Here is a 25,663-nt window from a genome sequence, read left to right on the forward strand (position 1 = left end):
CGGTGAACGGCTCTGCTCCATCCAGGGATGTGAATGGAGAGCTTCACAGAGGACGTGTTCCCGGGAATGTGGTGGAGCAGGCCTGCCACGCACCGAGTTTTTCAGTTTCCTTCCCGCACATGGAAGGATTGTATTTCCTGGCTCATGTGAAGTTAGCTGTCTTGCTTTAAACCAAGGAAAAGTGACACGAGTCCTTTCCAGGGAGAAGCATGTAAGAACCAGTGCACATTTCTCCGTGTTTGCCCTCCCCCCAGCCGTGATTGGTCAAGTTGGAGGTTTCATAGGACAGAAACATTTTGAAACACTGAGTAAAGATGTGACAGACAGCTTTCCTTGAGCGTTGTCTGAATCAGCAGTGCACTGTGTGAGAAATGAAGCCTCTGAGAAGATAAACTTTTATTAAGCACCGACTATGAGCCCGGCTAAGTAAGAAACGCTTAACACAGTGGCCCTGATAAGCTCTCAATTAGTAGTGTTAATTGTGTTGTCATTCCAACTCTGTCTTAGACGTACGTGTCTGTATTTGCTCAAATGGATCCTGTGCTCTAGATTCCAGGACACTCCTGGATGTTGCAGGGCAGCCGAGCATCTTTCTTCTCTCTTCCTCTAAAACATCGGAACGTTTTCATAGGTAGTGGGCAGCTGAACTGGAAGTGCAGAGTTCCGGGATCAAAGACAGTGTGGTGTAGAGGCAAGAGCACTTGAACGAGGAGTCAAGCTCAATTAAGTTCAACACACATTTATTGAGCACCTTGTGTATGTACCAGGCGCTAGAGAAACAAAAAAGTGTGAGACTGAATCCCTACCCTCTAGGAGCTTACATTTCTGCATGGATGGCAAACAAGTAAACAAATTAACAAAGCATGATCCATGCAATAATAAGAGTATAAACAGGAAATAAGAGCCACGAGACCTGACTAGTTCTGCCATGTGCTGTGTGACCTTGGACATGTTACTTAACCTCTCTGGGCCTCGCGGATAGTGAGAATGGGGTGGATCATTTCTAACCCCTGAAATTCTAACATCTACAGCTCTCAAAACCCTGTGAGGTCGGCAGGGCAGGCGTGATTTCTACTTTATAGACGTGGAGCCTGGGGTCAGAGAGCTTTAAAAGCACAGTGGCCTGAGCTACACAACTGCTCGTTGATAGAGCTAGCGCCCAACTAGTCTTCAGAGCCAGGCCTCGTGTATCCACTCCAGGCTGCTTTGGCAGAGAGGTGAGCATGGCAAGAGGCTTCCTGGATGCCCCCACTCCCAGTCTGGAGCTGGCTACAGACCAAGAAGAGGAAAGAGGCAGTTACCTCCCCCACCTCCATCCCTCCTGCTGTAAGTACTCAGCAAATAGTGGGCATTTTTGAAAACCAGGTCTCGTCTTTCGAGGAACAGCACAGTGATATTAGCATGACATCCTGGGGATCCCAGGAACCTTCAGCAGCCAGCCCCATCACCGTCCCTGAGCCTGGTTCCCACTCACAGCCATCTCCTCACCCACTGGGACCTACATACGATGCAAAGGACATTTTGGAGGCCTAGACTGCTCTCCCTCACCCCCACCCCGACCCCATACTTCCAGACCACCCTTACTGAGCCCGCCCAGGATGTATGTGCATGCTTTAGGGAATGCTGTGAGCGCATTTAATTGAAGCAAAACAAATTATAGAGTTCATCTTTGCTGTGCCTCTGAAATCATGCCATGCCCACCGAAGCCAAAAATACAAATCTGACTATGGCGGCCACTGCTGTCTCCCACCATTAACCGGCAAACAGTTAAGGACGCTGTGGGCTTTCTTACTGTCGGGTACCACAGTCAGCACATGCTATGTGTGCCACACCGAGACCAACAACACACAGTGCTCGCTCTCCAGGGGTTTATCATCTGATGACAGGAGCAGTCTGAGGACATGAAGAGACAAGTCATCGATGGCGAGGCAACAGATGGGGCATGGGAGAGGCTCAGTCTTAAGTGCTGGAGGTGCTGGGGAAAGGGAGTGGCCCTGAGGGCTGCTGCTGTCCTGGAAGGCGTCCCAGGGAGGCTCCAGCTGGGCCCTGGAGGGAGAGGAGGACAGAAGTCATTGTTTGCATTACCCACTCTCTAATGGCAATTCATAGGAAATCACATGAAGAAGATAAAAGTGTCCAGAAAAAGAATCGCCTGCAGGAACGCGGACGTCCTTCCCAGGGCGGCCCCTTCTCCATCACCAGCACGCCCCCTCCTCCCTGCTGGCCTTAGAGCTGGGTGGGGGACACACTGGCCACACCCTGGCTTCCCAGAAGCCCTGTGGGTGTGGGTCTGCGTTCAAATACTGCCTCCCCCACCTCCGAGCTGTGTAATACGGAGCAAGTCCCTTAACTTCTCTGAGCCTGTTTCCTCATCTGTAAAGACAAACAGATGAGAAATATATGGTGATGGAAGAACTGACTCTGGGTGGTAAGCACACAATGTGATATACAGATGACATGTTATACAAATGTACACTGAAACCTATGTAATTTCACTAACCATTGTCATCCCAATAAACTTAATAAAAAATAAAATAAAAGCAAGCTTACGATGCAGGCTTTGCAGGGTTGTGGGACATGCACAAACCTAACACTAGTTAACCCTCGCACCGCAGCGGAACAGCTATCACCCTAGTGTGTCTTCCAGAAAAAGTCCTCCCTGTCACCCTCCATCTTCACAAAAGACATCTGAAGGTGGCCGGGTGTGCGTGCCCCAGCCTTCCAAAGACCCCCTGCCCGCTCCAGAGGTTATACCGAGGACGGCGCTGGAGTTTGGGTTCAAATGCGCCCAGGGAGCAGCAGCCCTCGCTCGAGCTAAGTGTGCTCAGTGCTTCCCCCGTGTGGCCGCCGGAGAGCACAGCACCGGGCTCCGCAGCGCTGCAAACACCGCAAACCTGGCCTAGCTCTGACCACGTGGGAGGGTGGGGGCGCTCGGCTGGTTTATAACCTTGGGAAGGATTTTCTGTATTTCTGAAGACTGGCGTGCCAGCGTTTTGTTTTAGTTTTGTGCTTCTTTCCTCGGTAAGAACCAGATGGGAAAACTCTTAAAACACTGGTGACCCTGAGTCAGGTTTCCTGTAGCTTTACAACTGATTAAAATTGTTGTCTGGTCCCAGGACAAACCCACGGTTAGGACAGCTTACTTGCCAATGTGCCTCAAAAGCTCCAGGCAACACGCTTTTGGAGAATCGAGTGAGAAGACCCGAACGACACGGGTTCTCGGTGCCCTGTCCTTTCACACGGCTCCTTCCCAGCCCACCTTGTCGCTGGTCCCTCCCTTCTGAACCCCCAGAGCACAGCTCAATTGCTTCTCCTGGCCTTGGTAAAGTAAAGTTTTGTCCCCTGTGGAGCATTACCTGCCTTGGGGCACTTCTGTTAGAATTAAATGAGGGGACAAGTTAGGTGAGGCGCTAAGGCTTCTGAGCCCGCGGTCTTCGCGGGGGAGGGGAGGGATACTGTGAGAGCCAGGGGCCTGTGAGAACAGGGGTGAGTGAAAGGACCCCCATCCCCAAGCAGCAGCAGCAGCTAACCACTTCCTTCCTGCCACCCCCACAGGCCCACCACCACCACACTGAGTTCCCTTAACTTATTGTCCACCCAGGTTCCCCACTTGCTTCCCAATAAAAACAAAATACAAAACCACAAAGTACCCATATTTTGCTAAAAATCTGGAAAGCATGCGAAAAGGTCAACCAAACCAGTTGATGGCTTTGTGTGAAAGCTGACAAAAGATCTGAGCAAGCAGAGCTGGACCTACCTTCCCTGAGCTACTTTCTAAAAATGGTCTAAGACCCAAATTCACACAGGCAGCTACCAGGCAGGCCGCCCACATCTCACCCGGCCAGGGGCACCAAGAAGAGGTTGGGGAGGCCTGGGCCCCCCCGCCCCCCAGCAACTTGCTCTGGGGCTCCAAGTGTGTGTGTGTTGGAGGAGGGGGCATGCAGGGCCTCCCCAGGCCCAGGGGAACTGCCAGCCTCCTCCCTCCCCCCCTTTCCTCCCCAGACAGACCACGGGGGACAGGAAGAGGGACCCAGGTGAGAGGAAGCCTTCCCTCCGCCTCCCCAGGAACCAGGAGAGAAATGGCTTGGAGACTGCAGGGAGGTGCCGTGTGTGTGTGTGTGTGTGTGTGTGTGTGTGTGTGTGTGTGTGTGTGTGATGTGTGTGGGGGGGTGCGCGCGTGGGGGGGGTGTTTGTGCATGTGTGTGTGCGCGCGTGTGCGCGTGTGTGTGCGCGTGTGTGTGTGGTGTGTGTGCCTGTGTGCGCACGTGTGTGGTGTGTGCGCACGTGTGTGCGTGTGTGTGTGTGTGTGTGCTGGGGGCCAGGTGCCTACACTACTGAGCATGTGGCATTGCTGAGCCACAGGACCTGCCTGGGGCCAAGGAGACCAGGAACCAGGGCCATGGGCCTTGCAGGTGCCCAGGGTGGAGGCCACCCTCCTCACTGCTTCGCCTCGCGGAGGAGACTGGGGCAGCAGGTCTGGCCGCGCTGGAGGGCGCCACGGGCCGACCCACCTCATGTGTAGGCCATCTTGCTGCACACCCAGGGCCGGGTCATCAGACACTCCGTCGATACCAGCCTGGTGGGCTCCACGAAGACACACTCCCCCAGGCCCGCGACGGGGAATCTGTGGCCGGGAGAGAAGAGACCAGGTGCTCACGACCTGACGCACAGCCCACTCCCCACCGGGCCCTGTGGGGTCGGCCCCTCTCTCTACAGTCACCTTCCAGAACATTCAGCCCAAGACCTTTCCAGCAGGGACTGCATTGTCTCCCTACTCTGTGCACCACGGCCCCAGCCACCCTGCCGATGCCCCAGTTTCCTGGGCACACAGCCCTTCTGCATCTGCTCCCACATCCTCCCAGGTCAGCTCACTCGTCCCTGAGCAGCAGTCACTGGGGACCCCCCTCTGCCCACCCTGCCTCCCCCAGCAGCCTGCCTGCTCCCGGGGGCACCACATCACAGCCTCCCAGGGGCCTGTGTCTGTCTGTCCCCAGCAGCCCCAGACGGTCAGCTCCTGGACAGCGGGCTCCCCTATGGCACAGCGTAGCACAGAAAGAGCTCAGCAGAGAGGAGCAGAATTAAATTACCTGGCAGGTTAGGGGTGGTCCCAAATAACCCCAGTGTTTAACACCCAGCACTGTGCTGCCCGGGAAATCACTGACATCATTCGTGGACCCGGGGCTGAGAGGCCCTCCCCATCACCGTCCCTGAGCCTGGTTCCCACTCACAGCCATCTCCTCACCCACTGGGACCTACATACGATGCAAAGGACATTTTGGAGGCCTAGACTGCTCTCCCTCACCCCCACCCCGACCCCATACTTCCAGACCACCCTTACTGAGCCCACCCAGGATGTATGTGCATGCTTTAGGGAATGCTGTGAGCTCATTTAATTGAAGCAAAACAAATTATAGAGTTCATCTTTGCTGTGCCTCTGAAATCATGCCATGCCCACCGAAGCCAAAAATACAAATCTGACTATGGCGGCCACTGCTGTCTCCCACCATTAACCGGCAAACAGTTAAGGACGCTGTGGGCTTTCTTACTGTCGGGTACCACAGTCAGCACATGCTATGTGTGCCACACCGAGACCAACAACACACAGTGCTCGCTCTCCAGGGGTTTATCATCTGATGACAGGAGCAGTCTGAGGACATGAAGAGACAAGTCATCAATGGCGAGGCAACAGATGGGGCATGGGAGAGGCTCAGTCTTAAGTGCTGGAGGTGCTGGGGAAAGGGAGTGGCCCTGAGGGCTGCTGCTGTCCTGGAAGGCGTCCCAGGGAGGCTCCAGCTGGGCCCTGGAGGGAGAGGAGGACAGAAGTCATTGTTTGCATTACCCACTCGCTAATGGCAATTCATAGGAAATCACATGAAGAAGCTAAAAGTGTCCAGAAAAAGAATCGCCTGCAGGAACGCGGACGTCCTTCCCAGGGCGGCCCCTTCTCCATCACCAGCACCCCCCCTCCTCCCTGCTGGCCTTAGAGCTGGGTGGGGGACACACCGGCCACACACTGACTTCCCAGAAGCCCTGTGGGTGTGGGTCTGCGTTCAAATACTGCCTCCCCCACCTCCGAGCTGTGTAATACGGAGCAAGTCCCTTAACTTCTCTGAGCCTGTTTCCTCATCTGTAAAGACAAACAGATGAGAAATATATGGTGATGGAAGAACTGACTCTGGGTGGTAAGCACACAATGTGATATACAGATGATGTGTTATACAAATGTACACTTGAAACCTATGTAATTTCACTAACCATTGTCAGCCCAATAAACTTAATAAAAAATAAAATAAAAGCAAGCTTACGATGCAGACTTTGCAGGGTTGTGGGACATGCACAAAACTAACACTAGTTAACCCTCGCACCGCAGCAGAACAGCTACCAGCCTACTGAGTCTTCCTGAAAAAGTCCTCCCTGTCACCGTCCATCTTCACAAAAGACATCTGAAGGTGGCCGGGTGTGCGTGCCCCAGCCTTCCAAAGACCCCCTGCCCGCTCCAGAGGTTATACCGAGGACGGCGCTGGAGTTTGGGTTTAAATGCGCCCAGGGAGCAGCAGCCCTCGCTGGAGCTAAGTGTGCTCAGTGCTTCCCCCGTGTGGCCGCCGGAGAGCACAGCACCGGGCTCCGCAGCGCTGCAAACACCGCAAACCTGGCCTAGCTCTGACCACGTGGGAGGGTGGGGGCGCTCGGCTGGTTTATAACCTTGGGAAGGATTTTCTGTATTTCTGAAGACTGGCGTGCCAGCGTTTTGTTTTAGTTTTGTGCTTCTTTCCTCGGTAAGAACCAGATGGGAAAACTCTTAACACACTGGTGACCCTGAGTCGGGTTTCCTCTAGCTTTACAACTGATTAAAATTGTTGTCTGGTCCCAGGACAAACCCACCGTTAGGACAGCTTACTTACCAATGTGCCTCAAAAGCTCCAGGCAACACGCTCTGGAGAATCGAATGAGGAGAAATAAGACCCGAACGACACGGGTTCTCGGCGCCGTGTCCTTTCTCGCGGCTCCTTCCCAGCCCACCTTGTCGCTGGTCCCTCCCTTCTGAACCCCCAGAGCACAGCTCCATTGCTTCTCCTGGCCTTGGTAAAGTAAAGTTTTATCCCCTGTGGAGCATTACCTGCCTTGGGGCACGTCTGTTAGAATTAAATGAGGGGACAAGTTAGGTGAGGCGCTAAGGCTTCTGAGCCTGCTCGCGGGGGAGGGGAGGGATACTGTGAGAGCCGGGGGCCTGTGTGAGAACAGGGATGAGTGAAAGGACCCCCACATCCCCAAGCAGCAGCAGCAGCTAACCACTTCCTTCCTGCCACCCCCACAGGCCCACCACCACCACACTGAGTTCCCTTAACTTATTGTCCACCCAGGTTCCCCACTCGCTTCCCAATAAAAACAAAATACAAAACCACAAAGTACCCATATTTTGATAAAAATCTGGAAAGCATTCGAAAAGGTCAACCAAACCAAGTTGATGGCTTTGTGTGAAAGCTGACAAAAGATCTGAGCAAGCAGAGCCGGACCTGCTTTCCCTGAGCTACTTTCTGAAAATGGGCCAGGACCCAAATTCACACAGGCAGCTACCAGGCAGGCCGCCCACATCTCACCCGGCCAGGGGCACCAAGAAGAGGTTGGGGAGGCCTGGGCCCCCCGCCCCCCAGCAGCTTGCTCTGGGGCTCCAAGTGTGTGTGTGTTGGAGGAGGGGGCATGCGGGGCCTCCCCAGGCCCAGGGGAACTGCCAGCCTCCTCCCTCCCCCCCCCTTTCCTCCCCAGACAGACCACGGGGGACAGGAAGAGGGACCCAGGTGAGAGGAAGCCTTCCCTCCGCCTCCCCAGGAACCAGGAGAGAAATGGCTTGGAGACTGCAGGGAGGTGCCGTGTGTGTGTGTGTGTGTGTGTGTGTGTGTGTGTGTGTGTGTGTGTGTGATGTGTGTGTGGGGGGGTGCGCGCGTGGGGGGGGTGTATGTGCGTGTGGTGTGTGTGTGTGGTGTGTGTGTGCGTGTGTGGTGTATGTGTGTGGTGTGTGTGTGCGTGCATGTGTGTGTGCGTGTGTAGTGTGTGTGCGTGTGTGTGTGTGTGTGTGTGTGTGTGCTGGGGGCCAGGTGCCTACACTACTGAGCATGTGGCATTGCTGAGCCACAGGACCTGCCTGGGGCCAAGGAGACCAGGAACCAGGGCCCATGGGCCTTGCAGGTGCCCAGGGTGGAGGCCACCCTCCTCACTGCTTCGCCTAGCGGAGGAGACTGGGGCAGCAGGTCTGGCCGCGCTGGAGGGCACCACTGGCCGACCCACCTCATGTGTAGGCCATCTTGCTGCACACCCAGGGCCGGGTCATCAGACACTCCGTCGACACCAGCCTGGTGGGCTCCACGAAGACACACTCCCCCAGGCCCGCGACGGGGAATCTGTGGCCGGGAGAGAAGAGACCAGGTGCTCACGACCTGACGCACAGCCCACTCCCCACCGGGCCCTGTGGGGTCGGCCCCTCTCTCTACAGTCACCTTCCAGAACATTCAGCCCAAGACCTTTCTAGCAGGGACTGCATTGTCTCCCTACTCTGTGCACCACGGCCCCAGCCACCCTGCCGATGCCCCAGTTTCCTGGGCACACAGCCCTTCTGCATCTGCTCCCACATCCTCCCAGGTCAGCTCGCTCGTCCCTGAGCAGCAGTCACTGGGGACCCCCCTCTGCCCACCCTGCCTCCCCCAGCAGCCTGCCTGCTCCCGGGGGCACCACATCACAGCCTCCCAGGGGCCTGTGTCTGTCTGTCCCCAGCAGCCCCAGACGGTCAGCTCCTGGACAGCGGGCTCCCCTATGGCACAGCGTAGCACAGGAAGAGCTCAGCAGAGAGGAGCAGAATTAAATTACCTGGCAGGTTAGGGGTGGACCCAAATAACCCCAGTGTTTAACACCCAGCGCTGTGCTGCCGGGGAAATCACTGACATCATTCGTGGACCCGGGGCTGAGAGGCCCTCCCTGCCTAAAATCATCCCTTTCACTACGCCCCCACTGGGCTCCTCGGGGCCCATTCCTGCAGCTGCAGGGTCTGGACCGGAAGCTGAGGCTCTTATTCCCCTAATCCCTGCATTTCCCTAACCTAGACTGCCCCCCACACTATCACCACCCCCACTGCCACAGCCACACACACCCCCACCCATGATAGCTGCCACCATCACTCACACCACAAACCAGTCTTGGTGTCACACACCTGCCACCCCATCGCACGCTCACTTCCACACCACGTGGGCCACAAATAACACCAGCACTGCACACAGCCCAGCTCCCTCAGAGCTGTTTTCTCTAAGAGAACGCTCGTGGTGCCCGGGCCTCAGATCCCCTTTCTTCCCCAGTAACAGCGTTCAGGTGGCACATGGCTGCCCAGAATAGAGGCCCCACCTCCCACCCTCCCTGGCAGCCAGGTGTCGTCATGTGGCTAAGTTCTGGCCAACACAGAGGGACGTGCAAGGCACAGACTCTGGTTAGCACAAAACCAAGTGGTTCTCCCTTGGGAGGTGTCCGGGGGGCTGGGCCCCGCCTGGTCTGCGCTCGGTGGCCAGAAGATGAAGCCTCAGCTCACGTGTCCGGCTCAAACGGGTCCCCATTGACCCAGTGGAATTCGTCCCCCACTCTGCGCAGGCCAATCCAGGGTTCCCTCCGCGTGAACTTGAACATAAATTCCTGCACCAAGGAAAGAGGAAAAGCACAGAGTCAGGTGCAGTCTCCTGGATGCTCACACTTCCCAAGACTAACCTCAGCTTGAAAACTGACTGCCAACATGTACAGATGCCAAGAGGAAGGTGCCTCAGTGTACCCCAAAAGTGAGGCACTGGGGTTACAGAGAGCCCTGCGCTCACACTGACCACCCAGCAGTTACCTGCAACGGCCTCCAAGGGACCTGGCTCTGGGAGCCTGCCCGCTGGGCCAGGAAGCCTGGAACAGGGTTTGTCCCTCTGGCTCAGCGGCCCAGGGTGACAGCATTCCTAATTTGCAGGAAGCTGAGACTGCCCACTTGATGGGTTACCTGGCACAAATCTCCACACTCAGCTTGGCTGTCCTTCTACCTGCCTACTTCTGGGGCTTCCTCTGCTGCAGGGGGCCATTATACTGTGTATCGGAGACAAACAAGTGAGTTTTAGGTTACGTGCTATCTTGGATTGCCACACCACTGTTACCCTCCAAATCCAGAAGGGCCAACAGACTCACTGATTGTGTTTCTTTCCCGTTTCTATGGGTAAAACTCTGGGGTGTTCCACGAGAGCTCGTGTCCTGATATGGCCCAGTAGGAGAGGCCGGTGTGTTTTTCTATTTCACAGGTGCATCTGCAATGTGCAATCCTTACATGTTACAATACTGAGTTGAGCTCAGCAAACCAGCCTGGAATGACAACGTTGGCCTTGACAAGAGCAGGTGAAAACGAAGGCCACCGTGGACCCGCTCAGACCCTGAGGGGCCCACGTGCACATGGTGGGCTGTGCGGTGGCTGGGTGTGCTCTGGAGACACGTCACAGGGCGACACCTCCCGAAGGTTGCCCTGTGCCCTGGCACTCACCAGCTCCTTCTGGCTCTGAACCACAGCCAGCGCGGCCTCGTGGGTGTGGCAGTACTGTCTGCCCGTGTTCCAGTCTCTCGGCTCCTCAGAGAAGAAGTAGCATTTTCTTCCATAGAGCAGCCAGTCCTCTGGGCAGGGCGCTTCACACTTGATGCAGCCCTTGGAAGCTACAGGGGAGAGAGAGGGGGCTCAGCATCCAACAGTGCTCCTGCCCCCCCTCTGGCCCTGCCTGGTCCCGCCTGGCCCCACCTGGCCCCCAAAGAAGCCACCTCTGCTCCCTGCAGGTCCCTCCACCTGCCTCAACTTTGGTGCCCTTCACTGACATGACTCACGTGGACGCCTTCTCAGGTGGCACCTCTCACAGGGCCTGGCAGGTAGAAGGGTGGTGGCCAAGGCCTAAGGAAGAGGAACTTGGGGGACTGGCCAGGACCCCACTACGAGGGGCTGAGACAGCAGGTTAGGCCCTTGGTAAAGCTCTCTCTCTCTCTCTCTCTCTCTGTCTCTCTCTCTCTCTGTCTCTCTCTCTCTCTGTCTCTCTCTCTCTCTGTCTCTCTCTCTCTCTCTCTCTCTCTCTCTCTGTCTCTCTCTCTCTCTCTCTCTGTCTCTCTCTCTCTCTCTCTCTCTCTCTCTCTCTCTCTCTCTCTCTGAACCCTTCAAGACATGGAACCCCAGAAACTCAGACCTGGGCGGGCCCTAGAGGCCACTGGCCCCCCTCTCCAGCCAGGGTGGGAACCACTTACAGGCTCGGTGGGCCCGCTCTCACTGGCCTCGCCCTCATTAGCTAACAAGGCAGCCTGTCCCACCACGGACCTGCTGGAAAGTTCTTTTCAGTTCTGCGTTCCAATCTGCCATCCTGGGACAGTGTGACCCAGGGCAAACCCACTCTGCCATCTAGCGCCTACTTTTAGAAGGACACCAGCCTCACCTCCTCCAGGCTTAATCAGACACCGTCTCCTCTGCACTTCTTGGCAGGGCTTGCCCTCCAGACCCTTCTCCATCCTGCCTGGCTCACTGCAGAGTGCCCCCATGGCCACTGAAACGCTGCCACCAGAACAGACTGGAAACAACAGAAGTGGCCCCATCACCAGCAAGTGATCACCACAGCACTACTTTCCAGCCTGCAGACGGCTTCCGTGAGGAGAATCTGGGTATGTGCACACGGGCACTTTTCTGGGAAGGAAGCCCAGAGCTTCCAACAGCTTCTCAAAGGGCCTCCTTGCCCAAACGAAATAAGCCAGACTCTTCGATTGTTTTCTGTTTCCAAGTCGGGTCTCCCCAGTGGCCCGAACATGGCGTAAATCGCTTTTTTATAACCCAATGAAGGGTCTTATATTTCTTTCTTCCACATTTATCTCACTCACGTTGGCTCATTTGTGTTTTTAAAGATACATTTTAATCTTCATTTTTTTTTTCACCTGTCATATTAAACATCCGTCTTTGGATCGTGTATCCTACACATTCTATAAGCATCTTTTGTTTTCGTTTTCATACCAGTGATTGATTAAATGGAGCCCAGGACAGAGCCAAGAAGGGGCCCACGGTACTCCAGCCCCTCGGGACCTCTGGCCACACTGACAGCAGCTAATTAGCGGACACTGCGTATCCGCTTTTCCACAAGGCTCTCTGACGAGACTCTGTGATGCTTTCCTGACATCACACTATGCTGCATACACATGGCACTGCCCTCCCAACCCAGCAACAAGACAAAAGGAAACAGATTTCATTTGTAGGCATTATTCTAGATGAACCCAAGCTGGCGCCAGTGGTCACCAGATTCTTTTCTCAACACTCACAAACACCCTGCTAATCATGCACGCCCTGTAGGCAAGGATTTAATAGGGACTGATAAGTGTCACTGGACTTTCCACCCATTTTGAGGTGCCCACCTCTGGTCCTGCGGCGCTTCTCAAAGATTAAAGAGAGAGGCACAGAAATCACTTTGCAAACCCTTCAGGACCCATGACATCCTTTGACTTGAATGCATTTAAAACAGCCGAATTCCTTGGTCATCTAGCCTCGCCGCCCTTAGTGACCGTGTCCTCCACTTTCATTCCTCTGCCCTTTCTGTCCCACACACCACTCGGTGCTGCTCAGGTGTCTCCCCTTGGATTGTTCTGTTCCCTCTACCTCCTGGTCTCCTGAAAACCCCTATTCATTCTTCAGGGTTTGGCACACGTTTCCCCATCATGGAAGCCCCCAGCAGTAACAGCTCTACACCTGACATGTCATCCTCATCTTTTTTTAAAATCCCTAGCACTTAGCCCAGGGCCTAACTAACCACCACAGGGCTCAAGAAATGTTTGTGGAATGAATGAATGTGATCTTACCCCAAACTCATCTCCTCCAAGAAGCATAAGCATTGCCTGTCTAACCCACCCCAGTCGGTTCTGAGTTCTTGTGGCATTTACGTCATAGAACCAAAGTCACGTCTCCACTTTCCCTGCATGGCTTAGTACAAGGGACATGTGGAATCGATGTGTGAATAAATTATTACAGACTAAAATCTCCTCTAGAACTAATAGTTGGATTTCTATTTACTTTGTCTCCCACAGAATTCGTGATACATCTGAAACTTTCCTTGACCTAAGTAGACGTGCTTTTGACAAGGTGATATACACAGAATTGCATACGTGCTGCCACATCCATGCTCACCCAAGATGCTCATCACCACCAGGATGGCGAACAGAAGGATGGCGATGGCTCCCAGCAGGAGACGGGTGGTGGTGTCTGAGGAGAACAGAAAGGGTTCAATTCCTGGCCACTCACCCACCCACCCACGACCAGTCCCCACAGCCAGGCCCACATCCTAATACTGAGAAACTCTGGGGACAGGCACCAGCCACAAGCCCTCCAGGTACTGAGGACTGAGAGTCACTATTGCCGAGCACAGTCCTGAGTCTGTGATTCCCAGCTTGATAACCCTCCCTCCAGGGCTTTGCACTCAAACTCCTTCTGTAGCCATCAGAGCTTTCCAGCCTCTCATCTCCTGCCACTTCTCTACAGGGCCCTGGTTTCAGCCACACAGACTCCTTGAAATAATGCAGTCCATCCTCCCAGCCCTGCAGCTGGGTTTTTATCCCCAAGGTTCTGACCTCCACTGCTACCTCTTGAAATCCCACCCACCCTTACACCATCCATCCTCTTGCCAAAACCTTTCCTGATCTTCTGGCTGCTCCCTTTTGATATTTACTTGTTACCATTTAAAGTTTTTATTCTACATTTAATGAAAGAATCATGTTAGACTTTAGACATAGGGTCTTTTAATTGTCTTTTTATTGTGGTAAAATGTACATAACATAAAAATTGCCGTTTTTCAAATGTACAATTTTCAAATGTACAATTAGTGGCATTCATTACATTCACGATATTGTGCAACCATCCCCACTGTTCGTCTGCAAAACTTTTTCATCACCCCAAACAGAAATTCTGTTCCAGTTAAGCATTAACTGCCCAGTCCCACCTTCCCCCAATCCCGGGAAACCTCTAATATTATACTTTGCATCTCCATGAATTTGCCTCTTCTCATATTTCACATAAGTGAAAACGCAATATTTGTCCTTTGGTGTCTGACTTGTTCATCCATGTTACAGCATATATCAGAATTTTATTCCTTTTTATGGCTGAATGATATTCCATTGTACGAATACATACATTTTATATATCCATTCATCTGTTGATGGACATGTGGGTTGTTCCACCTTTTGCTTGTGAACAACGCTGCTATGAACATTGGAACACATTCATACATTTGAGTATCTGCTTGAGTCCCTGTTTTCAGTTCTTTTGAGCATATACTTAGGAGCGGAATTGCTGGATCATATCCTAATTCTATGTTTAACTCTTTGAGGAATCACCATGCTGTTTTCCACACTGGCTACGCCATTTTACATCCTACCAGCAATGTCAATGCACAAGAGTCCTAATTTCTCCACCACCTCACCAACACTTTTTAGTTTCCTTTTTTAACATTTTTATTAGAGCTTTCCTAGTAGTGAGAACTCCCTTTTTTTAAAGTCCTTTTTTAAAAGCAAAGTTATGCATGAGCATAGACGAAAGCAGTACCTCTAGTGCTTGTCTGTACACTGTCACTCATCCATGATGACGTGAGTACCAGAAGTGAGGAAATATCTGGACACTTTTATAGCAATTTAACATGCTGCACCATCCACATGCATGATATTTCCAGTGATTCATTTGTAGTGTACTTCACAAAGATTGGGAAATGCTAAACCTCTTAGATTGGTCCTCCGAGTTTTCTTCCTCCCGCCCCTCTTTCTCTCTCCCTGATCTACTACTGTCCCTTGGCCATTTTGCTCTATTTCCTGGAAGACGTTTTTCAACTTTATTTTCCTGCCCTTCGGCTGAATTCTTCATTTCTGAGATTATTTTTAATCTTCAAAGTTGTTTTGGCTTTGTTGTGGCTGTTCTCTGAAAACTTCCTCTTAAAGCATTCTGTTCTTATTTTAATGATGCAATCCTTTCTCTCATCTCTTTGGGGAATATTACTGATAGCGTTTTATTGGGGGGGGGCGCAAAAAGTTTATTCCTCCTGGTATAGTCTCTGTTTCCTCCAACTTGCGTTTCTTCTGATCGTTAGTTTTGGTCTCTAACTTCTATGTTAGAGACTTTCCTTGGATGTCTGGATTATTTGTTCATGATTAAGGCAGGAGGACCAGCGTTCACTGGAGTCTCTGAGACGATGGAGAGGTTTATTAACTGTGGACGGTCATGGCAGATTGACCCAGCGGGGCTCTCTGTATGTGGACTTCCTTGGGTTTTTCCTTTTGGGTGGGTCAGCCCTGGAGAAGACTCTTCTGGTTTCCCTCCTGGAAGGCGTAGGCTGGGCCAGGAGAAGCGCTGGGAGGCCATCCTTGGCATTCCTTATGTAAATGTCACCTTAATTGCTTGCTCTCAAATGTGTTGGCTCTAGAGACCCTCTCTCAGGAGACTCACCCTCAAGGCCGGGAAGAAGATGTACAGAATAGGAAGAGGATCTGGGGATCCAAAGCCTTCCTAAGGAAGTGTTGATCCAGTCCTCCTGTGTTCAGCGCCATCTTCAAGCACTGCCATAGTGATGGTGGCGCCGTCCCTGTGCTTTGGGGGTCCAGCGTGTGACTCAGGGGTTTCCTGTGCTGGTGAAGTCAGTTACCATTCATTCTTTACTGCCTAGGTCTCTAGGTCTAAATGTTGTTGCTATTGTCCTCTCTCCTGTGCCTGTGGTCCTTGTGGCCTTTTACAAGGCCCCTAACTGCTGTATTAGTGGGCTTTGGAAGAGAAAGAGAATAAATGCATGCGTTCCGTCTGCCATCTTTACCTGCAAGTCCAACCAACATTTTGGAGTCATGAGCAAGGTGGACGATGGCAAGCGACCGGGAATCCAGAGGCGGGTGGCTGCAGGTATACGGTAAGAGCAGTGGCCCGAGCCTGCCCTCGAGGGCCGCGCTTTTCCTGCAGCTGCTCTGCTGCCCTCAGTGGCAATCTGTCGCTAGGTGGGTCCCCCTTGAGCTGCATGACGGCTGCCTGTGGCAAGTGCACTGTAGGTATCCTGCCCTTCTTTTCTGCTCACACCTCTCTATCCTCTCCTAGAACACTGGCTCTATAACCCTTTGTGCAGAGGATAAGAGCATAGTGTGTTACAGCTTCTCCACTGGGTTCAAATCCCAGCTCTGTTACATTCCAAATGACTTCGTTACTGAGCTTCTATTTTATTTCATTTTCCTCCTCTTTAGAATGAAGTACTAGTAGTATCTGCCTCTTAGAATTTTATGGAAATTCAATGTACAGTAGCTATAACAGTGTGTGGCATGGTAACCTCTCCGTCAGTGTTAGGAGTTACCAAGCTGCTGCTGCTGGCGAAGATGATGAGCCCACGGGCTCCTGTTGGGTAAGAGCTGTGCTCAACTCCCCTTTCAATTTCCTATACTAGGGCTAAGCCACAGCCTTGCATGTGACAGAATACCCAATGGCACTAAAAACACAGGGGACTTAGCCACGCTGAACGGCAATGTCCTTGGTCGGCCTCAAACTCAACTGAGTTTGTTGGAAAGGGCCCCCTGGGAAGACAGACACCTGCTCTCTGGGGAAAGGGGGTCTGTGCGTGCATCTCCAGCATCACCGGAACTGAGAAGCCTCTTTATCCTCGCATGGGGATAGCTGCCCTGGACGCTGCACTGCGGACAGAGAGAGGACACTCTAGGACGCCCGACTCACTGCTCACTGTCTATCCTCCCAGAGGATGACTGTGGGGCTGGACAATCCAAAACAATGTTGTACTAGTTTCCTAGGGTGGATGGAACAAAGTTCCACAAACGAGGTGGCTTAAAACACCAGCCATTTCTTGTCTCACGGTTCTGGAGGCTAGAAGCTCACGGTCAAGGTATCAGCGGGGCCAGGCTCCCTCGGAAACCTGCACGGAGTCCTTCCTTGCCTCGTCTTAGCTTCTGGTGGTTTGCTGGCGCTCGTTGGCTTATACCTGCATCACTCCCATCTCTGCCTTCACTGTCACATGGCCTTCTCCTTGTGAGCCTCGGTCCTCATGTGACCGTCTTCTTAGAAGGACACCAGTCATGTTGGATTAGGAGCCCACCCTACTTCAGTATGTCCCCATCTTAACTACTTACGTCTGCAACGACCATATTTCCAAATAAGGTCATATTCTGAGGTCCTGGGGGTTAGGACTTCAACATATCTCTTTGGAGGGGACACAATCCAAGCCGTAACAAATGTCTAACTCAGCAATCCTTCCTTCTAGGCAAGGCCCTTATTATGTTTATAAATGGATATGATTTAGCCTAATGTTAGAAGGAACAATTGAAAAAAAGCTGGCTCCCAAGCCCAGACCAATCTCCCATCACCCGCATACCCACAGTGGACATCTCTAAGTTGTCAGGGCCACAGCCTGGCGAGCACAGTGTTGATTGCTCAAAATTATCCAATGTAGAGTTTGGTAATTTTTAAATTTAAAGAGGCTTTGCTAAATGTATGCGTGTGGTTTTGATCAGGAAGTCGTGGGTTTATGCCTAATCAAGAAACTTTCAGCATTAAAAATTCAGAATTGGTGAGCGCTGGAAAAAATCTATAGCTTGAGATATGCAGAATCACTCTGCCCGCACCACCACGCCCCCATGCCCCTTTTCCCTACTCCAACCCCAATGCCAGAAATGTCCCCATCTCAAAACACCTCCAGTCTTCCCAGAACCTGGCGGGAGCTCTGGGTCACCTTTTCCAGCCTCTCCCCAAAGGCTGGGGGTGGAAGGAAAGGTTAATATTCACAGATATGAACAGAGAAGACTTCATCAAAGAGAACTTCTGACTGGCTTTCTATTTATAAAGCTAATTGCTCATCTAAGGAAAGTCTTAATGACCTGAGCGCTATGCCCAACCTTATGATTTAAGAAGCTCTCCATTTCACTTAACCTGTGAGGAGGAAAAATTGTCTGAGTTGGAGGTGGTGGGATTGTCTGAGGAGCACGAGCAGGAAAGCAACGTGCGTCTGAAGTACAATCTGAGTCTCTCCAATTTGCCCCACCAAGCCCGATGTCCTTGGTTAGCTCAGGGCAGTGTAGGAGCTTTCACGTCAGAGGGCCCTGCAGAAAACCCAGTGGGGTTTCATGTGTTAGCAACCAACATGTGTCCTTGGGCACAACACGTGGCTTCTCTGAGTGTCAGTTTCCTCCTCTATAAAATAGATAGAACACTTGCCAACTCCCCACGACGGTAGATGTGAAGATTAAAGGAGACAGCTGTTGTGAAAGCCTCCAGCACATAGTAGGGGCTTGATAAATGTTCAGCTCATGGTAATAAAGGAGCACAGGTCCCCTGAGTATTCAGCTTGGACAAGTCCAGAGGTCTCTTGCTTCTCTCAAGACAGGTGTTTGGCTAAACAAAGTCCCCATGGCCCCCAAATGTGGTAGACCCCTCGTCCATCACGGGTGTTCTCAGTGTCCGTGGACTAGGTTCATGACATGAACTCCAGTTTGGGGTGGGGAGTGCACTCAAGGTAGGCAGAGCAGCAGTCAAAGGATTGCAGCTGAGCTCCCCCATCAGGGCTGCAGGAGGCCACGTCTAGGTCACCGGGGAGAAGAGTCACCTGTGTACAGCCACCCCCAGCACCTTGGTCTGTGTAGCCCTGAGAGGGAGAAATGACTATCTAGCTTGGCAGATGGGGAAACTGAGGCTCAAATAAGTTTTAAAAACCTGGGCAGGGGGAGGGTCTGGCTTGGGTTCACCTGACTCCAGACTCTATGCTCTCTGCCCCTCAGCAGGCTGCCTCTGTCCCTGTCCTGTGATTTGTCCAAGGGCAGGTATGTTCCCTGGGCCCTGGGCTGTGCCTGGGCAGTGTGGGCCCTCCATAAATGTTTGTGGAAGGAAAGAAAGAATAAACGGATGTGGGAGAGCCGTGCAAAGACTGGCCCTGGGCCCACACACCAGCACCCTGGAGAGCACCAGTCCTGCTCCACAAGCTCCGCCCTTCTGACAGGAGATGGCAGCGCCCAGCGAACACCCAGGAGACTCTCAGGGGATGGGCGGAAGGGAGGCCCCTCACAGGGACTCAGATTCCAGAACCTAAAACACCTGGGGAAGAAGTCCATGGGCCCCAGATGCTGAGCCCCCAAGGACCACAGGTATCACGCGCAGGGCTGATCTTGGGTGGAGAACTTGGAGGAGGCGGGACCAGAGGGGGCATGAGACACAGAGGCAGGCCAGGCAGGGGGCCACGCCAGGATAGCCAAGACAAGGCTGGACCACAGGTAGGCACTAAACAGGGAGTGGGCCAGACTCCCCAGCAGAAAGAAGACCTGGCGTCCCAAGACAGCCCCTGGGCCATTTCCTGCCTCGCTCACAGGTGGTCAGCCCAGCCAAGGTCAGGGCTGGAGGGAGAACAGAAACTAGCACTCCAGAGGCATTGAAAGAGGCCACACCACCTTGACGTGGCCCAAACCATCGGGGGTTAGAGTTAGATTAGGGCAGACCCTGCCGAAATCTTACAAATGAACGAATGAGGAAATACAGGCGACAGGAGTGAGCAACTTCCAGGAATCAGTTGGACGGGATGGAGGCAGGAGGTCACAGGCAATTCCAACAATGCGCCTGGAGATACGTGTCAGAGAGGGGTTTGTCCACCTTTACTCAACTCAACTCTTCTCAGCTTGAGGCTCCTCTGCCCCAAGATCCCACCTCTTTGCCTCTTTAGTCCCAATCACCACCCAGGCTCCGATTCCCCTCCAGAGTCTGCACAGCACCCTCTCCGGCTGTGGGCCAGACACTGGCATGACCAACGCCCACCTCTCCCTCCGCAGCAAGGCACCGGCCCTGGCAGGTGCTGCTTATATCCCTCCCCTGAGCCCTGCCCCACCTTCCTCACTGATGTTGCCTTGATCTGACCCCTCGAGGCCACCAGCACTCTTCCCAGGGCAAACCCAAGGCCTCATTCTGTGCTTTAAATCTCTCAATGGCTCCTTCTAAGTCCAAACTCTCTGGCAAGGCCTTGATGACCATTCGCCGTCTGGGCCCTTCAGACTCATCTCTTCTCACCCCTCCCTCCCATCCTGGTATTCTGAAGTTCTGTGCCTCCCGAGGGACAGGCTGGCTCTAGCCATCTGGTCCCTGAACATGTCACTGCTTGCGCCTAGTTCACCTCTTTCTCTCCACACCTCCTAAGAGATCACCAACCCCAGGAAACCCTCCTTTTCTGATACGTCCTCCCTAAGGGTTGGGTGCTCCCGACTCTGGGCTTTCCTAGGTAACGCTACCCAGGTCTCCGCCTTTGGGTGTCAGGAGCACCGAGGAGCCTCCGGAGGACCCTCCCTCTCTCGCCAACTCTAGCATGTCCCACACCACACACCACCAGTGGCCAACAGAAGTTTCCTAAAAACTCATGAACTTGAAATTTATTTTCCACTTTGCTTACTGCCTCCTTGGTCAGCCAGGAGTCACCCCTCTGACTGGAAGGGGAAGGGGGGGACCCATGAAATTACAAGGAAGAGCCTGCGTATATTCGCCATCTCTCCCCTCCCTACCTGGCCCCATCACGACGAGGTGCCCCCCAACTCCCTTCTCACACAGCACCGGCCCCTTCTCTGGGGTCTACAGCTTTTGTCACTTTGCCCAAAGCGTCTCCACTGCTACAGAGTCAAGCCATCCCCTCAACATGCCCACTAGGTGAGTGCCGGACAGTAACTGTCCCCCTTTACTCATGAGGAAACTGAGGCTCAGAGCATGAAACCTGCTCCCAAGGTCAAAGAGTGAGTTAGCGGCAGAGATAGAGGCAAGGCTGTAACTATAGGTGGTCCCCAGTTACATCCCTCCCCACACTCCCAGGATGGCATGTAATTGCCCTGAAATCAGTCCTCCGGGTTCCCGAGTCGCGCTCCCCGCCCTCCCCTCCGGGAGACCCGCCAAGGTGATTCTCAGCCGCCTTCCCGGGTCCCCAGGCCAGGGGCTGGAGGGCCGCTCAGCTCTTACCCTCCAAGGCCGCCTTCCAGCTGGTGCTGCCTTCGTAGCCGGAGCCCGACCGCCGCAGCTGCCCCTCGGGGCCGCGCGCCTCCGCCTCTGCGGGCGAGCGCGGCCTGGGCGCGGCAGGGGCGGGCGCGGGGCGGGCGGCGGGCGGCGGCGGCGGGCGGGCCCGCGCGGGGGGCTGCCGGGCCGGCTCCATGCCCGCTGCTCCAACGCGCCGCGCCCGCGCTCCTGCTCCCGGGTGCGGGGCCCAGCTCGACGCGCACTCGGCGCTCCGGGCGCCCTGGGGGCCCCCAGGCCGGCCTCAGGATGGCGCTCGCCGGGGCTGAGCCCGGCTCCCGGCGCTCGACCCGCTGCGCCGGGTCGCCACGGGCGCCACCGTGCGCGCCGCGCCTGCCCTGCCACGCAGCAGCCTCCGCGCACAGCCCGGCGCCGGAAGAAACCGAAGGAGCGGGGCAGGCGCGCGGGAGTGGGGGAGGGTGGGCAGGGAGGGAGGAGGCGCCGAGCAGCAATGACACCCCCACAGTCCCCGGCCCCCGCCGGCCACCGATCCTCGGCGGGAGGCCAGATGCCGCAGAGCGAGGAGCGCGGATCCTGGAGCCAGGACACCTGGCTTCTAAACCAGCGCCACCTGCCAGCCTCCTACTCGACCTCTGTTAATATCGGGGGAAAGTTTACGGGGACGATGCCTTGAAGCTCGGGAAGATGGGGGCTTTCCTCTGGGCAGAGGGGTGGGAGCTGTGACGTGGCCCAGACTCTTGACAGATGAGGGGGAGAGGACAGACTCGGTGAGCACGGGTCCGAGGGGATACGTGGGGCAACATTTCAAATTCAATTCACATTGAGCATCTACTAAGCGCCAGCGACTTTTACGTATACTAGCTGCCAGCATCCTCAGTTTAGGCTGAGAATTGCAATCTCAGAGGTCAAGGGCACTTTTGAAGGCGGCATCATCAAGTGGGTGGATGGCAGATTTTCTGACTCCCAGGCCAGAGCTTTTTCCTTCAGTCTTTACAAGCAGCTGAGCCAGAGTCACCTCAGACTATACGCCTCCAACCCTGCGCTTGTTTTCTTCCCAGACCCAATCCCACCTGTTTCCTGTCTCACCGGAGGCTCCTCATCGCAGCTTCTCCTGCTCTCTCCCCCCACACCCAATTACCCACCAACTCTCCGGAATCCTCCCTGTGAAGTCTCAGTCTGCCCATTTCTCTCTGTCCTACAGCTGCTTGCCAAGTACAAGTCAATGTCATGTCTTGTCTGACCACAGTAGCAGCCTCATAATGGTCCCTTCAAATCTTCTTCCCTCAAATCCAGCCCCTCTGTCTCAGCACCACAGGGATCTTCCTCAAGTGACAACCTCAGCCATCATTCACCGCTCCCTCTGCCTGTGGGTTAAGTCCAACTTTTTACCAGGCTACTAAGTCTTATTTCAGGCTTCATCTCCTCTCCCCCTTCTCTGCTAGCCCCAGGCACACCCAACTATGTTCTCTTTCCTCCAGGACTTTAAACGTTCTCTCCCCTCTGCCCGACACACGTTTCCTCCTTGCAGCCCCTCAAATACCACTTTGCCGATCTGATTTATGCCAATGCGTCAGATTGCACATCCTCTAGGACACTGCAGATTACGCTCAGATTAGGTTTAGCAGACAAGAGAAAAACCCCAATAACAGGGGCTTAAACTAGAAAGAAGTTTACTTTTTCTCCCATAAAAGAAGTCTGAAGGTCGATACAGGAATAGATTGAGATCTCCAGGGTAATCAGAGACCTAGGTTCCTTCAATCTTTCTGCTCACCATCCCTCGCATGGATATCCGTCTTCAAGATTCCCTCATAATCACAATACGGCCACTGCAGTTCCCGCCGTCACACCTGGTACCAGGGTGTAGGAAGTAGGAAAGATGAAAGGGGGAAAGTGTGTGTCTTATTGAATCAGGCTCCTTTAAAGGGCTTTTCTGGAAACCCAATGACTTCTACTCATCTCTCACTGGCACTTCTATCTGCCAGGAAGTCTGGGGAATGTGGTGGTGTTCAGCTGGAGCCACTGCCTAACAAAGTCACTGCCCAAAATGCAGATCTGTTAGGAAGAAGGGGCCAATGGATCACATGCCCAGCCAGCAGTGTCTGCATCAAAAGCCTCCTGGGACCCAAGGCTGTGTTTGGCACATCTCCTAGAACACCCTCTTCCTCTCTCATCACTGCTCTGACCACCCCCTATTGTCACTGCTTGTCTCCTCAGCCAGAGGGCCAGCTGCGTGGGGGTAGGCACTGCTGTATCCCCTGCTCCTCGCACAGTGCCTGGCTGGAATACAAGGCCCAAAGCATCAGCCTTCATCTCACAGTCATCAGGGGGCATCAAAGACATTTGAGCAGAAAAATACCATGATGAACATGCTTCGGGAAAGTGAACCCTGGTATCAGGTGCCAGGTGGTTTGGGAGCAGGGAGATCAGTGAGGAAGCTCTTGCAATAAATAGTGGAGACAAAGCCATAAACCACAGCACTTCCGGTGCAGCTGACCTTAGAAGCATTCCAAGGGCCAATTGAGAGCCATTAGGACCTGATCAGAGGTAAGGACTAGGACTCCCAGAGTCCCCAACACATCCTTACTGGCTTCCCTGCTTCCCTCCCAAGGCGTCCTGAGATCACTTCCCCAATAAACGACTTGCATTCAAATCTTTATATCAGGGTGTGCTCTGGGGAAACCCAAAGTAACACAGTGACAATTGGAGCTGTCTAAATTAGAGTCTTTTGCAGGGGCTGCTGCAGTCACCAAAAGAGGCTCATGAAAATGGACACTACAACTGAGATAAAACCCATCCACACCCCCTACCCCTTGCTCTGCGAGAGCACGGAGGTTTTGTGATGGCTCTCCTTGGGGACATGGGTGGCCAAGGCTGCAGCAGCTGTGCGGCCACGAGCAAGCAGGCTGTGTGCTGCCTCCCTTGAGGGGGACCCAGTTTTGTATGACAGCGCTAGAGCAGGAACTAAACCCTCTGCTAGCCAATCCCCTTGGGTCCTTACACTGGACACGTGGGTCACGTGCCTATCCCCGAACCAATCACTGTGGTAAGGTCTGGGTCATATGTCCAAGCCTGGAGCTGTGGTCAGGGTCACTCCCTGGCAAATCACAGGACTGAGAGTGGGGAAGCAACAAAGGAAACGCAGGCTCCTGTTACAGGGGAAGGGCTGCTGCGAGTGCAGGGAGAATAGCAAATGTTTGCCGTGTATACAGAGGAATAGTAAGCAGTCATTTAAAAAGAACTGGGTAAATCTGTGTCTGCTGACTTGGAACAATCTCCAAGATAAGTTAAGTTGGAAGAAAGCAAGGTGCAGAAGACTGTGTACCAAAAGGTGTGGACGGAGGCTGAGCCCCTTGGTCGTCTCTCTTTCTCCTTAGAAATTCCTGAGTGAGAGACCACCAGGCCCCACTCACCCACCACAAGATGAGCGCCTGGGTACCAGCTCTGACAGAGAACAGGCAACCATGTTTAGCATTTCCTGATGGAACCAAAATCTGCAGTCAAGGAAAGCTGGTCCTGGCGAAAAGACTGACTTTTGGATGAGAATGATGTCTTCAATAATTATCCTGCTAAAAACCACTCTCTCACATTAGCTCTCTCCCTGAAGGGTAACGGAAACCTGACGGAAAAGTCAACTCAGACCCGCTGAGGAAAAAACCCAAATCCGATTTTGTGTTTTTTTTCCTTAACCGACAAAAATAAACATATATTTTCTTATTACAAAATTAATTCATTGGCTGTTTTCACACAAACAGTACATACATTTTTTAAATAACTTGTCTTTAGAGTTTGCTCTACCCGGTGTGCTTCTAAGCACTTTTGAATGTATGTAAAATAAATACTTACAATTTTTCTTTTTTTACAAAGGTGAGGTTACTTACATGCATTCAATTAAATAGGTATCCAACGTTGTAAGAATAAGCACTGTTCCCTGTCGAACTAAAACTATTTTTCATTTTGAATGGGGTAAAAATACAGCCTTGACGCATCCTTGCTTTCCCAGGTTTTGGCTTTGGAAACGTAGAAAGTTTCTCTGAAGTCCTGCCCCATCCCTTATTGTCTCTGTTGATAACCCACAGGTGACGCCAATCCCTGCGGTGCCTCCACCCTGAAGTTCTGGGCAGACGCTAAGGCACCTGAGCCCAGTATATTGGCAGGAGATGAGTGAATTAGCATCAATCGTGAAGTGTCATCCGGCCGCAGAAAATTCGCTTAGTGGCTGTTTCTCGTGTCTTAACACCCTCATCCATACTCAGACCCTTTGGTTTTGGAGCGGTGACGTGCAGGACTGCGGAGCAATTCCATGAGCTTCCAAACACAGTCAGAGCTGTTATTGTTGATAAATTGTACAAGCTGTGACCACACAGAGACACTGGTTTTCCGAGAAAACTTCTGCGGTCCGATGGTGCGTGCGGCTCCCGCGCTGCTCCCGCTGCGCGGACGCCACCTCGGCGGTGGCCTGGAGTCCCAGGTGCGTTTCGCGGAGGCTCCTGGTCCCTCGGTGTATGTTCTCTCCTCCTTTTCTTAAGGCTCACGTCCTTGCGTTGAGATAATACTTCACCTAAAAACACCATTTTGGGGGCAAACAAGGTTCCCAACGCCGTGGCGAAGTGCCACTTGCCGTCTGCGCACAGCTGGGGGCCCCGGGGA

The 25,663-nt window shown here is 53.3% G+C and overlaps 1 protein-coding gene across 2 annotated transcripts; it reads right to left on the bottom strand.

The window, feature by feature from the left end:
• Positions 1–723: 723 nt before the first annotated feature.
• Positions 724–21,630, bottom strand: CLEC2L (C-type lectin domain family 2 member L). Of its 2 annotated transcripts, none has more exons than XM_074315305.1 (6): positions 21,005–21,630; positions 13,193–13,267; positions 10,541–10,707; positions 9,569–9,669; positions 4,512–4,624; positions 724–2,046 (listed from the first exon to the last, which is right to left on the bottom strand). In XM_074315305.1, the coding sequence occupies exons 1-5, from the start codon at positions 21,192–21,194 to the stop codon at positions 4,513–4,515; spliced, it is 645 nt and encodes a 214-aa protein (XP_074171406.1). In that variant the 5' UTR covers positions 21,195–21,630; the 3' UTR covers positions 724–2,046; position 4,512. The 2 variants fall into 2 exon arrangements, with proteins under 2 accessions (XP_074171406.1, XP_074171405.1); XM_074315304.1 differs by lacking the exons at positions 724–2,046; positions 4,512–4,624 and adding exons at positions 5,206–5,800; positions 8,284–8,396 and having other exon boundaries at positions 21,005–21,451.
• Positions 21,631–25,663: the final 4,033 nt, after the last annotated feature.

Source organism: Rhinolophus sinicus, linkage group LG11 (assembly GCF_036562045.2).
Source record: "Rhinolophus sinicus isolate RSC01 linkage group LG11, ASM3656204v1, whole genome shotgun sequence".
NCBI lineage: Eukaryota > Metazoa > Chordata > Mammalia > Chiroptera > Rhinolophidae > Rhinolophus > Rhinolophus sinicus.